Source organism: Plecotus auritus (assembly GCF_963455305.1).
Source record: "Plecotus auritus genome assembly, chromosome: 7".
NCBI classification, from domain to species: Eukaryota; Metazoa; Chordata; class Mammalia; order Chiroptera; family Vespertilionidae; genus Plecotus; species Plecotus auritus.
Window position 1 is genome coordinate 173,507,973 of NC_137774.1, and position 15,081 is coordinate 173,523,053.

Consider the following 15,081-nt stretch of genomic DNA (forward strand, 5'->3'; position numbering starts at 1 on the left):
GGGAGAGAGAGAGAGAGAGAAACATCAATGATGAGAGAGAATCACTGATCGGTTGCCTCCTGCACGCCCCACACTGGGGATCGAGCCCACAACCCGGCCAAGTGCCTTGACCAGGAATTGAACCATGACCTCCAGGTTCATAGGTCGATGATCAACTACTGAACCACCCCGGCCGGACCAGATTAAGATGTTTAACGCTGACACCAATGCTAGAATTGCAAAGGTCCTTTTCTTTCTACATTTAGTCCTGAATTGTCCTGTTGGTCTTATGGCTGACCCCCCGTGATAATCTGTGCTCCAGTGGGGCCCCTACATCTTGGCACAACTTTTCTCACGGGATTTCACTCAGCTTTTCCTCGGAGCCTCTGCCTCCTGAGTCGCTTGTTCCCTGGGCCACCACTCAGAGAGAGAGAGAGTGGAACACAGATTATGTTGAGGCTCCAGGCACATACAGATCCCGGATTTGCTCAGAGATGGTTCTGGAGAAATGAAGGACTTGCTTCACAAGGCAGCTGGAGGTCCCGCTGCCCACCAGCAGCCTCTCCGCATGAACTACCTGGGCCCCATGCCACTACTATGTCCTTGGAAGGCATCCTCTTCCATAACCTTCCCAGGTATCAAAACATAACCTAAGGTAAGAGTCTGTCCATCACTGACACAGGACTAGAGAAAGAGGCGGATGGAAGGAACGATTGGCTCAATATGCTACCATATGACAAATGGCAATTCCTAAAAAGAAAGTTAGATCCCCAACTCATATACATATACATTAAGAATTTAAGCATGGCAATATAAAGCAAATGGAAAAATACTAGAAGAATATATAGGCAACTATTTCCATAATCCTAGAGTGAAGGGGCCCTATTCAAATGACACAGATCACAAGAGATGTTTTCATTCTGCTGCCGGAAGCCAATTCCAGCATGTCATAATTGTAAGAGTTTCATCAAAAGGTTGATGGAACTTGGGGACTCAACAAGGGCTGAGTCACATATGTTATCGCTACTGGAATGGCTAAAGGCATTTCCCCAAACCTGAAAAGGATGCAATAAATGGATTGTTTGCTGCGAGACAGCTCAGGGCATCTTAATCTACATGTTATTGCCTCCTGTTGCCAAACACCTGAACAGCCACAGGCAATTCCCCAATCCTACAATGTTTCTGCACGAAACCCTACCCTTTGAAGTGTGTATCTCCACCTTGCCTTAGGATGAATTGTGTTAATAAAAAGCAAGGGGTCCTGAGACAAGAACTTGGGTTCTTCAGCCAGGCTCCTCTGACCCCCAATGCCTTTCAAAATTACCTTTCGTCTCTGGACTCTTAAGTTACACACAGCCTTTCTCCAGATTGCTGAACCCTTCTTAATGCCGGAACAAGAACCCCGGCATTCTGCCTCTTGAACATTCCCTACAAATGCAGTCAAGCATCCTGTTCAAGGTAGATGTTTTCAAGTAGGCAAAGGAGAAAGGTAAGTTACAATAGCGCCAGTTATCTTAACATGGGGATTTCTTATAATACGATGGCTGCTTAAGGATTAAGTTTCCTTTTAAAGTAGAATTTCAGACACAGTTCTAAAAAATTATCTCTGAGCAGTTATAATACTTTCTGGTTATAAAGTACTGAAATTCAGGGAGAGTAAAGTATGTACAGATTCCACATGCTCACGTCACAATATCTCCATGAGGTGTAAGTGTGCATATATCAATTCCCATGCAGCCGCAGGAAATGGAACCCTGTCAGCAGGAGCAACAGGCATGCCAATTGGTTCTCCCAATAGCCCGGGAGGGTTAGAATCGGCTAGAAGTGGTCTTCACAGCTGGGAAACCCTGACCAGCAGTACCCAGTGATGCATGGGCACCAAAAGAAAAGAATAAAACTCCGCCTTAGACTTGTTTTAAAAATCAAGAAACTGCGTCTTATTAATATTTAAGTTGATGGGAGACCACATATATATCCTTAAATACAAATATGCATATATGGGAAGTGCACGCAGAAAATGTTTGATTTAGCCCTGGCCAGTGTGGCCCCGTTGGTTGGAGCATTGTCCCAGACACTGAAAGGTCACAGGTTTAATTCCCAGTCAGGGCACATGCTCAGGTTGCGGATTCGATCCCCAAAAGGGGTGCATGCGGGAGGCAGCTGATCAACGTTCCTGTTCTCTCTCTCTCTCTCTCTCTCTCTCTCTCTCTCTCTCTCCCTCTCTCTCTCTCTTTCTCTCTCCCCCCCTTCCTCCTTCTCTCTCTAAAATCAATTTTTAAAACTGTTTTATGTATGACTTAGGGACCAATGGGGGATAATACTTATATCCATTATGCAGAAGAAGAGTTAGGTTGAAAAGCCATAGAATTCGCCAAACACGTAGTTCTGTAAAGTGCCAGTGGCCCTCAGAAGCACCCACAGTGCCCCAGTCCACCTCCACCCCGCGTGGCCGCCTGGCACTTACCAAATCCTTGAGGTTCACGGGGCTCTTGTGCTCGCAAAGAACCTGCACAGCTTGAAGGCAGCCCTGCGCCGCTGAGGAGGGGGAACAAACACAAGCCGATCACAAAGCCACTCCCCCAGCCTGGGCACCCCCCCCGCCCCCCGGAAGAGGTGGGGGTCTAGCCAGCTTGCCTCCATTCACTCTGGCTGCATCGGAGAGAAATGGCGCCAGGAAGGAACAATAAGAGATGTTTTCAGTTACCGTTTAATTTCGGTGTGAGCCGGCCCCAAAGCCAGCGACTGCCAGTTGCCTGGAGGCAAACATTGGATCTGGCTTTCCCATAACTAGCCCTAAAAGAAGCCTGCAAATCTAACCATCCCAGAGTTCAGGGTCAACATTTTGTCACTTGAAGCTGCAAGACAGTTAGTAAAACAAAATGTTGATAAATGGATTGATGTTATTAATGAATACCAAGTAAAAAATCCGTATCACACATTACTTGAAATCTACGAATGTTTAGGAATACCCCTTAGTTTAAAAAAAAAAAAACAACACACCTTAAGTTAATTAAAATATAATTAAAACCATTCTTTTTGGTTGCTTGGTGGGCAATGGGTGAATTCTAGATTTATTCCGGGGTAACTCTACACACTCTGCGAACTGAATAAAGCGGGGATGTCTAGGGACGATGACGGAAAACAGCCCCAGGAATACTCTAACACGGTCAGTGTAATGGCTTGCATCGGGAAAAGGCAGAGTTAGTATGTCCTACGGCAGAAGACAAACAAGGAATGGAAGTTACCTGCGTAATGTAAAGCTGTTTTCCCAGAGCTGTCAATGTTTTCGGCTGGGCATTTCGACTGTAAGACAAAAATAAGCAAATCCACGTAATGGAGTTCAGTTCTACGCAGCTCATCTTTTTCCTGCAAAGCATGATGGGACTTATTGGGAAGAGTGTAAACACGAATGGGTCCCACCTGCCAAGCTCCAGGGTCCTATAGTTTCTTATGGGGAGGGACACTCATCTCCAAGTATTCACGACACAGCCACCCCCTCCTGTCCCTTCCCCATCACCGCATTCCTCCTGGATCATCCCCACCAGCTTACACACAGGCGCTAGAATTTCTCATCTTGATGCTATCATCCCCCCACCCATTTCCTGCCCTAATGCTCTGTCCCCTGAACAAAACCCACTTCTTCTTAAGACCTGCCCACACACAATCCACGCTGCCTCACCTGCCATGCATTACTGGACCTGCAGTCCGGCCCACAGAAACGTCCTAGTCAAAGTCACCAACAACCCTCGCGCTTCCTAGGACAATGAACATTTTTGTCCTCTGACCAGCCTCTCACCTGCAGTCCACTCCCTCTTCGCCAGCACTCTTCTCTCCTAGAGCCCTGCCTGGCCCATCCAATCCCGGTTTTCCTCCCACTGCTCTGGCCACTCCTCCTCCCTCAGTGCTCGCTTCCTAAGCTCTCTCCCTCCACCATCTCATCCACACCCAGAATCTAATGACTCCCAAGCGCATAACTGAACGATGACAACAAAAGTAGTGTATACGTATTAGCTGTTATGTGCCAGGCATTGTTCGAAGAATGGTTGTAAGGCCCCTAACAACCCTCGTTGGATACTATCATTCAGCCCCATTTTCAGATGAGGAAACGGAGGTACAAATCTGTTGGGGTCACAGTGAGCGGCAGAGCCAGGACTGGAACCCAGACAGGCTGAGCTGGAGCCTGTGTACCCAACAGAGGGCATCTCTGAGCGCGAGGCTTGCTGACCCCCTGCCTAGTTCCCATTTGGGTCCTCATGTCTCACAGGCACTCGAGCCTGGCCGAGCCCAATCTTCTGGTTCCTTCCCCCCCTCTCTCATGCCTGATCCTCTGACACTTCCTCATCTGTCAACAGTGTCACATGAATCCAGTCCATGAGCCAGAAATCTCAGAGTCATCTCCAATTTTTCCTCCACGTCCTCCTTCCACCATGGCCTGTCAACTCTACTCCAGAAAACCTACCCCAGTTCCTCTGTCTCTGCTTCTCCATGACAACCGAGCGTGAACCAGCACCTTCTCACCTGGGCAGGTCCAACAGCCTCCCTCCTGGCAGGTCCCAATTCTGAGTTTTCCCCCTTTAACCAACTCTGTACAATTAGAGTGACTTTTTCAATCTGTGACTATCACTCTTTCCTTAAGAGCTCTTCACATTGCACACTGTACAGAGTAATCACAGCCTACACATCATGACAGGCAAGGCCCGTCCCCTGTATCTTCATTTCTCCGCCCCCAGTGCTTTGCCCCAGGCCCACCCAGTGACTTCCTTTCCTTTCTGACAAGTGCCTTTCTTTTCTTAAGCCATTAGTACTTGCGGTTACGTCTGCTTGGAATGCTTTCCCCTTGGTTGTTTGCATTGCTGAGTTCTCAGCTTGTCACCTCCTCCAGGAAGCCTTTCCTGACCACCCCCCCCCCACACACCTCTCTCAAGTACCTGGTCGTTTCTTTTTAGTGCTGTGCAATTTGTAACGTGTATTTGTGTGCTTGTGTACCGGACTGTGATGTCCCTCAGGATAGTGGCTGCTCTGTTCATGAGGAGAGAGTATATGCAATGCTTGGGGCATGGTGCTCAGGGAACACTTGTTAGAAGAAAGCGTGGGGGGCATAGCGCTGTCAGGGCGGGAGAGCGCTCACTGGGAACGTGAAGGATTTCGCAGGCTCTATTTGTACTCACTGCACTGGGGATGTAGCCACTGGAGAGGGCCAGTGTCTCTAGCAGACTCTATTTGTACTCACTGCATTGGGGATGTAGCCACTGGAGAGGGCCAGTGTCTCTGGCAGACTCTATTTGTACTCACTGCACTGGGGATGTAGCCACTGGAGATGGCCAGTGTCTCTAGCAGACAGGTAAGAGCGAAGGTCTCGAGAGCCCACAGAGAGGAGTGACAGAGGGTGCAGGGGTGAGGAGTAGCCGGGGAGAGCAAGGGTCACATCACAGAGGGTATGGGTTGCCACGAGGGGAGGTGAAGATGGCTAGAGAGGCACAGGCCCCAAGGGAAGCACCCCATTAGGAGGACATCAAAGCCTCGGGGTATAACCTCTGTCTACAAACAGAGGTCACACCAATTGTAAGCTCGGGGAAGCAAGAACAGGCAGTGTTAGAGGGACATGCCTGCCTGCCCGTCAGGGGTGGGAAGAACGAAGGTCAAGTTACAACTTACCGGGCGGTGGCCTAATTTTAGAACAGCACAAGGAACTGTTTAAAGGCTTCAAAGGTTCCACAGAAAAACCAGTCCATTTGCATCACCAGATATACGATTGCATCAGCGGCTCGGATATCTGGTCTTTGCCCATGAGGATCCCTGGCCTGTCAGGTTCACTCTTCCTTAAAATCAGAGCCAGATGCGAAGGGAGTGGAGATTTTAAAAACCCAGATAAGACCAAGGGTCAATGCTTCCCCCTTCTCCAGAGAAGGCGGACGGACCAGTTCTCCTCTCCCCGTTTTCCGGGAGAAGCCTCATCATAAACCAGCCGTGGGCAAACTACGGCCCGCGGGCCGGATCCGGCCCGTTCGGCTGTTCTATCCGGCCCGCGGAGCCGAAAGAGCGGAGGGTTCTCTTGCTCTCCCCTCCGCTCCTTTACTTTGAATTTATATTAGTTCACACAAACACTCCATCCATGCTTTTGTTCAGGCCCTCCGGTCCAGTTTAAGAACCCATTGTGGCCCTCGAGTCAAAAAGTTTGCCCACCCCTGTCATAAACACAAGCAACCCAGATGCTGATCAGTTTCCCTTGAATTTCGCGTCAGCTCCGTGAAGGTTAAGCATTCCTGGCGCTGGCGGCGGCTGGCACCTTGTCAGGCAAGACAAGAAGCTGCGTGATCAGCAGAGCCGGGCAAGCTGCGGGCTGGGACCCGGTTTCTGCCCCAGAACGGCCAGGCCCGGTGAAAGCAAGATGCGGGCCCCAGCGGGGCGCCCAGGGCCAGCCGAACGAACGGATGGACAGTACGTGGGGCACCCAGGATCCTGCTGTGCTGTTCCAGAAAGCACCAGCTTGCCTTTCGACTGGCAACAGCTGGCTGTTTCGGGAAGGGGGCCTATTGGGATTGCATTAAATATTCACCTTTCAGGCTCTCCGGAAGTAGTCACCCTAAGCGATCACTGGAAGCTCCCTGGCCAGGTTGTGGAACCAGGCAGTCGGCTTAAAATTATGCGAAGGGTAAAACGAAGAACTTAAAACCTAAGAACTAACAGCTCATCGAGTTCCGAACAAGGAAGGGACGGTTGGGGTTCTGCTGGGCGAGAGCTGCCTTGTACTGATGACTGGAGAGAGAGGACGAGGGGAGTGGAGGGCCTGTGCTGAGGCCCCACCAGCGGGGAGAAAGGTGTTTACCGGACTGTGTCAAGGGCACAGGCCTTCAGGAAAGAACGCGAGGAGCTGATGAAAGCAAAGAAAACGCTGGATTTCAGGAAGACGCTCCAAATCCCCCACCAGCGCCATTGCTATGGAAACAATCTCCTCCTCCCTGTCATGTCAGAGCGAAACTTCTGAGGAAACCCAGGGTCTGGGGGGAGTTTAAAGGAGAAAGAAAGAGGGAGAGAGCCAGTGAGAGGGAAAGGGAGAGAGAGGGGGAGGAGCAGGCGGGGAAGAGGGGAGGGGGAGGGAGGAGAAAGAGCATTTGTCCTCTGACAGATAAGGTTACAGTCACACTCTGGAAGTGACAGGTGTGTCACGGGAAGCTGCTTCCTGTCTTACCTGCAGGAGCTTCCGGATGCACTCGTGGTGGCTGTTCTTGGCTGCGAGGTGCAACGCGCTGTGTCCTAAACAGATTTAAGGGGGGAAGAGAAAATGGGGGGAAGAAAAGGCCACACATTTTCAATCTCTTATCTCTGTAATGAAGACAACTATGAGGAAATAAACTGTTCTCCAACAAAGACGGGGTTGTTGTTCTTAAGAGTCAGGCCTCGGCTTCTTATCTCTCAAGTTCAGGGTGACGGCGGTGGGAGAGCACAGAGCACCCCGCCCCCGGATGACACGCAGGCTCCTGCGCTGTGCTCTTAGGTGACTCAGCTCTGCAAGTTCTGCTTTCAGCAGCCAGCCCCACGCCAAAGGCCCCGTGTCCACAGCCACGCCAGCTGGGGACGCCACAGGCGAGGGGACCCCATAAAGGCTGCCAGCAGACAGCACAGAGCACCCCGACGCCCGCACTTCCACCCCCGCCCCTGACCTCTCCTTCTCTCCCTCCGCTTCTCCTTCAGCCCTGCAGGGAAGTGACCGGAGTTCTCAGAGTCTAGGTCCCCGTGGAGAAGGAGGAAAAGTGTGATAAAACACGCCCACGACAGCGGGGCTCTCTCCAGTTCTTCAGGAGCACAGCCCCGATGGGAGACTTGGTGGCTGCGCACAGGTAACGGGAAACCCTAACCCTACACCCACCTCCCGCCCCGGCCCAGTGGGCCTATCTATGGGATTCCTATGGAAGAGGCTGGGGGGCGGCCTGGGGACCTGCCAATCCAGCAGGCACCCCCCCATCCCGCCCTTGGCATTTAGGGGATGCTCTCTGCTGCCTGGGCTCTCTGCCTCTGGGACAGCCACCCGCTTGCTCTCTCGCCCCCTCCGATGCCCCGGAACCACTGCCTCCTGATGAGAACCCTCCTGACCTCCCACTTGAATCTGGATTGCTCCCTGCTCTCTGCCCCATGCGTCCTTCTTCACGGTGCACAACAGCTTGCGGCTTCTTTCCCACTGCGCCCCCCTCCCCCAGCCGCCCCCCTCTCCCCCAGCCGCCCCCCTCTCCCCCAGCCGCCCCCCTCTCCCCCAGCCGCCCCCTCTCCCCCAGCAGCCATTAGGTAGCTGACTGTTCTCCTTTCCCCTCTAGAATGTAAGCTCGGTGGCCACACTCCCCACCATATCCCTAGTGCCCACGGCACGGGCGGCACGAGTGGGCTCTCCACAGGCGCACGTTACTTCGAATCACCGGGTGTGCGCATCACAAATGCCTGTGGGGGAACCAAGGTACCCCGGCTGCCGGCCGACCCAACACACCTAGGCGTCTCTACATCCTGCCTTCCCGGCGCCCTGACCGAGCGGCCCCCCACGTGACCCCTGGGCCCAGCACGGTTAACACCTGACGCTGTGGGTGTCGTCCTGGGCATGTAGGCTGCTAAGCAACATCTCTGCCTCTACCCGCTAGATGCCCACTTAGGTTAATCAGAAATATCTCCAGACATTGCTAAATCTCCTGGGGGGGGGGGTACGGGGGGAGGTGCAGGGGCATCAACCCCAGCTGAGAGCGCCTGGCTTGCAGGCGTCCTCAAACTACGGCCCGCGGGCCACATGCGGCCCGCCGAGGACATGGATCCGGCCCCCCGGGTGCCGCTGCCTGTCCTGCTTAGCAGCCGACTCGTCCCGGGCCCACAGTGCGCATAGGAATTTGTTCATAGTTTTTTTTTTTTAAACTATAGTCCGGCCCTCCAACGGTCTGAGGGTCAGTGAACTGGCCCCCTGTTTAAAAAGTTTGAGGACCCCTGGCTTAGAGGAACAATTCCTTTTACAGGATGGTCCAGTCTCCAAATACCATTTCTCCTTTCTGAGTTAGTCCTCACTCTGCCACGCTGAGCGGAAACCCACTAATTATTAGAGGACGAACGTCTGGGAAACACCCTATTTAAGAACCGGAGGGTGTAGGGTCACAGCAAGCTGCACCAGAGCCTGTGTAAGGTCAAAAGGTCAGGTTCCTGTTTTCTGATCTGAGCTGGACAGAGATTTTTTTTTTGTTTGTGTTGTTTTTAATCCTCAACTGAGGATATTTTTCCATTGATTTTCAGAGAGAATGGAAGGGGGAGGGAGAGACAGAGAGAAACATCGATGGGAGAGAGCAAGACATTGATTAGTTGCCTCCTGCATGCACCTGACCAGGGCCGGGGAACCTGCAACCCAGGAATGTTTCCTTGATTGGAATCTAATCCGGGACCCTTCAGTCCGCAGGCCAACGCTCTATCCACTGAGCAAAACTGGCTGGGGCTGGGCTGGGAGGTTTTAAGGTATTCGGAGGGGGGCTGTTTTGTGGGGGGACCTGAGAGGCGGTGAGGATGAGGAAGATCAGGCAATGAGGGAATGACTCGGGGGAGCAGGAGGACTAAAGGTCGTCCCCTCCCCTTCCTGCTCTTCCTGCACGAGGCCCCCTCCAGGGCTGTGTAAGGCACGTGGTGTGAGTGCAGTCACATTATCCGTCAAACAGGCTTTCGGGGGCTGCCTGGCTCCCCAGCATCACGTGGCCCAGAGTCTCCCAGGACAAGCACATTTGAAACAAAGGCTTTACAGATGAGCGTTTGGAGCAGAAGTTTGGAGCAGGGTGCTCTGTGAGCAGAAGTCCGTTTATGTCGCGTAGGCATGTGTTAACGTTGGTCTGTGCCGCGGACCGGAGCTATGTTACACGAACAGCACCCACTGCACACAGGCTCAGCTCCCCACACAGGGCGGGAGGGGGATGTCAACCACTCATCATAAACAAACAACGGCTTTCGCCGAACTCCCAGCGTTCCGGTCCTGAGACCTGAAGTACGAGCTGTGCTTCTACAGAAACCAGATTCGTTCGCTCCTTGGCCCCGTGATCCGTTTTCCTAACCAGGAGCACGCAAGTTATTTTTCATTTAAAACGGTCAAAGCATTCGAATGATGCATCATTCCTTGGACAATATCCGAGGCAAGATGCTGCTCAGTGCTAATGTCAAAAAAATAAAAATAAAAAAAAAACCTCTTCCCCAATGCTAAGCTTTCTGGAGAGTATGTTAGATTAGGAACAGAGTCTCGCGGGGCCGAGACAGTGCGTACGTCTGGCCCGTTCAGCTGTGGATCTGTCTGGAACAGGGGTCCTAAAACTTTTTAAACAGGGGGCCAGTTCACTGTCCCTCAGACCGTGGGAGGGCCGGACTATAGTTTAAAAAAAAAACTATGAACAAATTCCTATGCGCACTGTGGGCCCAGGACGAGTCGGCTGCTAAGCAGGACAGGCAGCGGCACCCGGCGGGCCGGATCCATGTCCTCGGCGGGCCGCATGTGGCCCGCGGGCCGTAGTTTGAGGACGCCTGGTCTGGAATATCAGGAAGCAACTTCTCCAGGCATATGGCGGAGCGATGCTAATCAAGGGCATTGCAGCAGAACTTGGCGCTAAGGAAAAAGGCCAGTGTAATTTACAAGGCAACAGTTGTGGGCCATTTCAGGGCTATTCCCAGGGGGTGCTGGGATGAAAGATGACCGTCTCTCAGGAATAATACTGCAAGACGGAGGCAGGTTGACCGCAAAGACCACTCCTGTGGGAGCTCAGCCTTTTCCTGCAGACCTTCACCGTGCAAAAATGTTTTGGATGAACGATGAGCACGCAAGGCACAGGGACTCACGTCCTGGTCCTTCCCCGGGACTCTGATAGGCCTTCTTGAGAGGGAGCGATGGGGCAGGAGTTTCAGCCACCGGAAGGACCTGGGCCTGGGCAGTCAGCGCCACCACATCTATCTTGTTTTTGTGACAGGAGAAAGGCAGTGTTGCTCTCGATAATACAGCAGACGTTTCCACGCACATCCTCTGCCCCCGGCTTCTTCCTTCTTTTGTTCTCGGGCTCTCGCGCGTGCGCTCAAGAAGTCATGACAAGTCAGTGCCTCCTTCAGACGGACGTAAAACAATAAGCCACGGACCAAGGTGCTGACCTTGTTCCTAAAAATGTTGGGCGAGAGGGAAGGGACTGGCAGCGCTGAGACGTCTTCTACGCGCCTGGAACGCCTGGCCAGCGTCCTGGGGCCACAGGGCGCCGCTGATTCCACCCGTTTCCATCGGAATGCAAGACATGGACTGGCAGCCCTAACCGGTTTGGCTCAGTGGATAGAGCATCGGCCTGCGGACTCAAGGGTCCCAGGTTCAATTCAGGTCAAGGGCATGTACCTTGGTTGTGGGCACATCCCCAGTTGGGAGGGTGCAGGAGGCAGCTGATTGATGTTTCTCTCTCATCGACGTTTCTAACTCTCTATCCCTCTCCCTTCCTCTCTGTAAAAAAATCAATAAAATATATTTTTAAAAAGAAAGAAAGAAAGACATGGACTGGCAGATCCCAGGGACTGGCCCAGAGATGCAGCCAGGACGGGTCTGCCCCTCCAGTGTTGTTCCTTGGAGGGCAGTAGCACCGCGGTGGACAGGGGTGTGCAGGTCGCCCTGCCCAACGCTTCCCCAGGCTCTTAAAAACTGAGTGAGGGCCCTGGTGGTAAATACAAACTCTACCCAAACGAACAAACCCAAACACACAAACCAATAACATACCTATGCTTCTTAAGAGCTTTTATTAGAGGAAATACTACTGGTAAAATATTTTTTAAGGGGGGGCGGAGGGCAGGATGTAGAGATTATCATCAAATGTGATCTCAGCTCTGTAAAAATGTGCCAGGAAAAGTCTGAAGGAAATATAGCAAAACAGTAAACTGTGTTTCTTCTTGGTAGCAGAAGCCCTGCTCATCTTTACAGTTTTCTGTCCTTCCCAGATTTTCTACAATGAGCACAAAGCAGAGTGCCTTATCCTCCCCATAAGAAAAGACGGGGAGGGGAAGACGCTTGGCTCTGATGCAAATGACTAGACTCCCGTCTAAAATCTATTTCTTGGCACCAAGTGCAGGGAAACCCAACCGTATTCCAGCTCCGATTTATGCCCTTTAAGCTGATTCTTCCAGGTCATGGTTTCCTTGGAGGATGTCCTGCCCATCCAGGGGACTCTAGCTCTATATGTAAAACGTCACCAGTGATCACAATGAACTTTAAAACCAGAACAACTGGGCTAGGGATTAAAGAGGACTCAAGTCATAAATTAGTACTCCCTCCGGGCAGTCACTTAAGGAAACCACTCATTCTTCCACTGGGACCGCCAATTCTCGAAACACTCGGGGAGCATTTTGTGGCACTGCTCAGGGAAATTGTTCTGTTACTCCAATCACTCCCTATTTTCGACCGATAATGGTTTTCCCAGGGGCTCCTCACTCACCTGACTTGACTTCAAGGGGCTCTTGGCCTGTCCTAAAGAAACAAACTTATTCTATAAGAATAGAGATTCCTAATCCCCGGGAATCTTTCCATTTGTTTAAAAAGTGCCACATACTTTTGGAAACAATTCTGAAACACAAGTTTTCCAACCAGTTTTTGAGTAATAATTCTTCTATTACCTGACTGGTGGCCCCTCCCTCCCCTTGTAACTGTTCTGAGGAGGCCAGTGTTGTGGGGGAGAGGGGAGAGGGAGATCCATTATGGATTAACAAAAAGACTACAGAGTCAGACTGATTTCATATTCTAGTAAGAACGAATGAAAGCCTTAGAACGAGGCAAAGATGTTCAAGTACAATAGAGAAACGGAGCCATCAGGAGTCGCTCTGATCCTCCGGTGTGGCCAGCGGGGCAGAACCCAGGCCGGAGACCACAGCGGCTCTTTCCAGTGGAACAACGTTCATAAAAGATAGGCCCCCACTACCTTGTCTCTCCCTCCGCGTGGTTCAGCATTTGTCCACACTGGCTCCACATTAGAATCGCCTGGGGAACTTGAAAAATAATACCAGTTGTCTGGCAACCTCCAGACAACGGAATCCGCATCTCAGAGGGTGTGCATACTGTTTCTTCCTTCCTTTCCCGCCCTTCCTGCTCTCCTCCCTCTCTCTCTACCTTCCTTCCAAGTTCCCAGCTGATGTGGATGCACTGAAACACAGCAAGAGGGGGGGGGACCCCTGGGCAGCTGGTCCAGAAGAGGACCATGGCCTCTGCCCACGGAGCATACCTCAGTGGGCAAGATGAGCTTCCAAACAACGCATTCCCTTTATCACCTCGTACCATGACTCCTCGAAATAAAGATAACATTTTTTAAATGGGGGATGAGAAGCACGCAGTGTGCCCTTGACTAGCCACATCTAAGATGAAGAAGCCTGTAACGGCACAAACGAGGAAATCACCTCAGAGCCCAGTCACCGGAGGTGGACTACGTGATTCTTCTCTGCCGGAAACCAATTCCAGCATGTAATAATTACAAGAGTTCCATCAAAAGGTTGATGGGACTTGGTGGACTCAACAATGGCTGAGCCTCATATGTAGTTTACCTGTTGGAACTGCTAAACGGCACTTCCCCCAAACCTGAATAGGATTGTTAACTGCCAGAGATATCAGGGCATTTTATTGCCTCCTGTTGGCCAAACACCTAAAAAGCTGTAGGCCATTCCCCAAACGGACAATATTCTTTGGTACCCTACCCTTTGAAGTGTGTATTTCCACCTTGCCTTAGGACAAATTGTGTTGAATAAAATCATGGGTCCTTGGTCAAGGTAAGAGTCTTTAGCTCCTTCAGCAGAAGATCCTCTGACCCCCCAATGCCTTTCAAAACTATCTTTCGTCCTTGGACTCCTCCTTAATCATCTACGCGCAGCCCCTTTCTCCAGAACGCTGAACCCTTTGTAAGGCTGGGAAAAGAACCCCGGCACTTCTCCACTGGGAGCCACCTCTGTGGCACCTACTCGTGTGCTGGCCTGTTGACTTGACTAAGAGATAAAGACCACATACCGGCAGTATCTTGGGCTGTCACATCCACGCCGTGCGTAATCATGACCCTGAGACATTCCACGTGTCCTTTTGTAGCAGCGAGATGAAAGCTGGAAAAGAGGTAAACAATCTCCTTCAGATTTCCACTCTTTAGAGTTCATCCCCGACATTTTTTTGCCTCTTCGTGTACACTTACTTCCTCCCACTTGAGCTCCATAACCAGTGAGTAGATATTATTATCAACCTCATTTTAAGGATGAGGAAACGGAGGCTCCCCGCGGTCTGAGAATTTGCTCATGGACACTTTCTATTAAGCAATGGAGCAGGAACTAGTCTTAGGTCTTCCAACCCAAAGACCAGGCTTGGAAAAAAGTAAGATTAAACTACATATTTGTCTCTTCACAAAGCGATGCTCAAAGACTTGCAACTAGATTCAATTCCTAAATAATAAGTACTTTATCAACATTTTCTGTTGCCCAGTGCTTTCACGAAAGCCATTATTTTTAGGAAACATACTCTATAAAGAGAAAGGTATCCAACCCAACAGTGGTCAAGACAACATCAATGTCAGGTCCATTGTTGTGTTGCAGCTGAATAACAATGTTTGTACACAACTTCTGTAATGTGTGCCATTACATTACCTCTTTTCATTCACATATCAGCCTTTGGAGGTGAGTCCTATACTGTCTCCATAGATGGCAGGTGTCTACACGCAGGTGCAAACAGCATGAAATAAAGCCCACAATTATGCTCCAGAATTCAGTAACATTTGGGAGTACAAACCATGCCCCGCGTGTGTAGACTTGCCATTCAAAGAAGAGATAACACCCACATGCCATACCAGTCATGCCTACAGGTCCCAAGAATGAAGGGCATTCCTGGAGGCAGAAGGAAAGCCCAATTCCACGGAGCATTCAGGCCCAGAGGCCGAGGAGGCCCAAACCCTTGGGAAGGTCTCTGCCAGAGAGGCCTTCCCTCTTCTCAGTCTCCTTCGTACAGGGAAGACGCCAATGAACCTTCCCATTATCCACCTGCCTCGGTTCTGTTCTAGGGAGTTGCCTTCTCGGGACACTTGCCAGGCAGCACCGTAGTGTCTGCACCCCTGACTTAAGGCCCAGGCA

At 51.2% G+C, this 15,081-nt stretch overlaps 1 protein-coding gene across 3 annotated transcripts in view; it reads right to left on the reverse strand.

Annotated features, from left to right (window-relative positions):
- The window catches only part of RAI14 (retinoic acid induced 14), a 137,920-nt gene that overhangs the window by 19,397 nt on the left and 103,442 nt on the right, over positions 1-15,081 (reverse strand). For all 3 annotated transcript variants that reach the window (XM_080679147.1, XM_080679146.1, XM_080679145.1), the window contains 4 exons: positions 13,982-14,070; positions 7,169-7,233; positions 3,225-3,282; positions 2,444-2,514 (listed from right to left, as the gene is read on the reverse strand). In XM_080679147.1, coding sequence (XP_080535273.1) covers positions 2,444-2,514; positions 3,225-3,282; positions 7,169-7,233; positions 13,982-14,070 — 283 coding nt within the window. The remainder of the gene's footprint in view (positions 1-2,443; positions 2,515-3,224; positions 3,283-7,168; positions 7,234-13,981; positions 14,071-15,081) is intronic.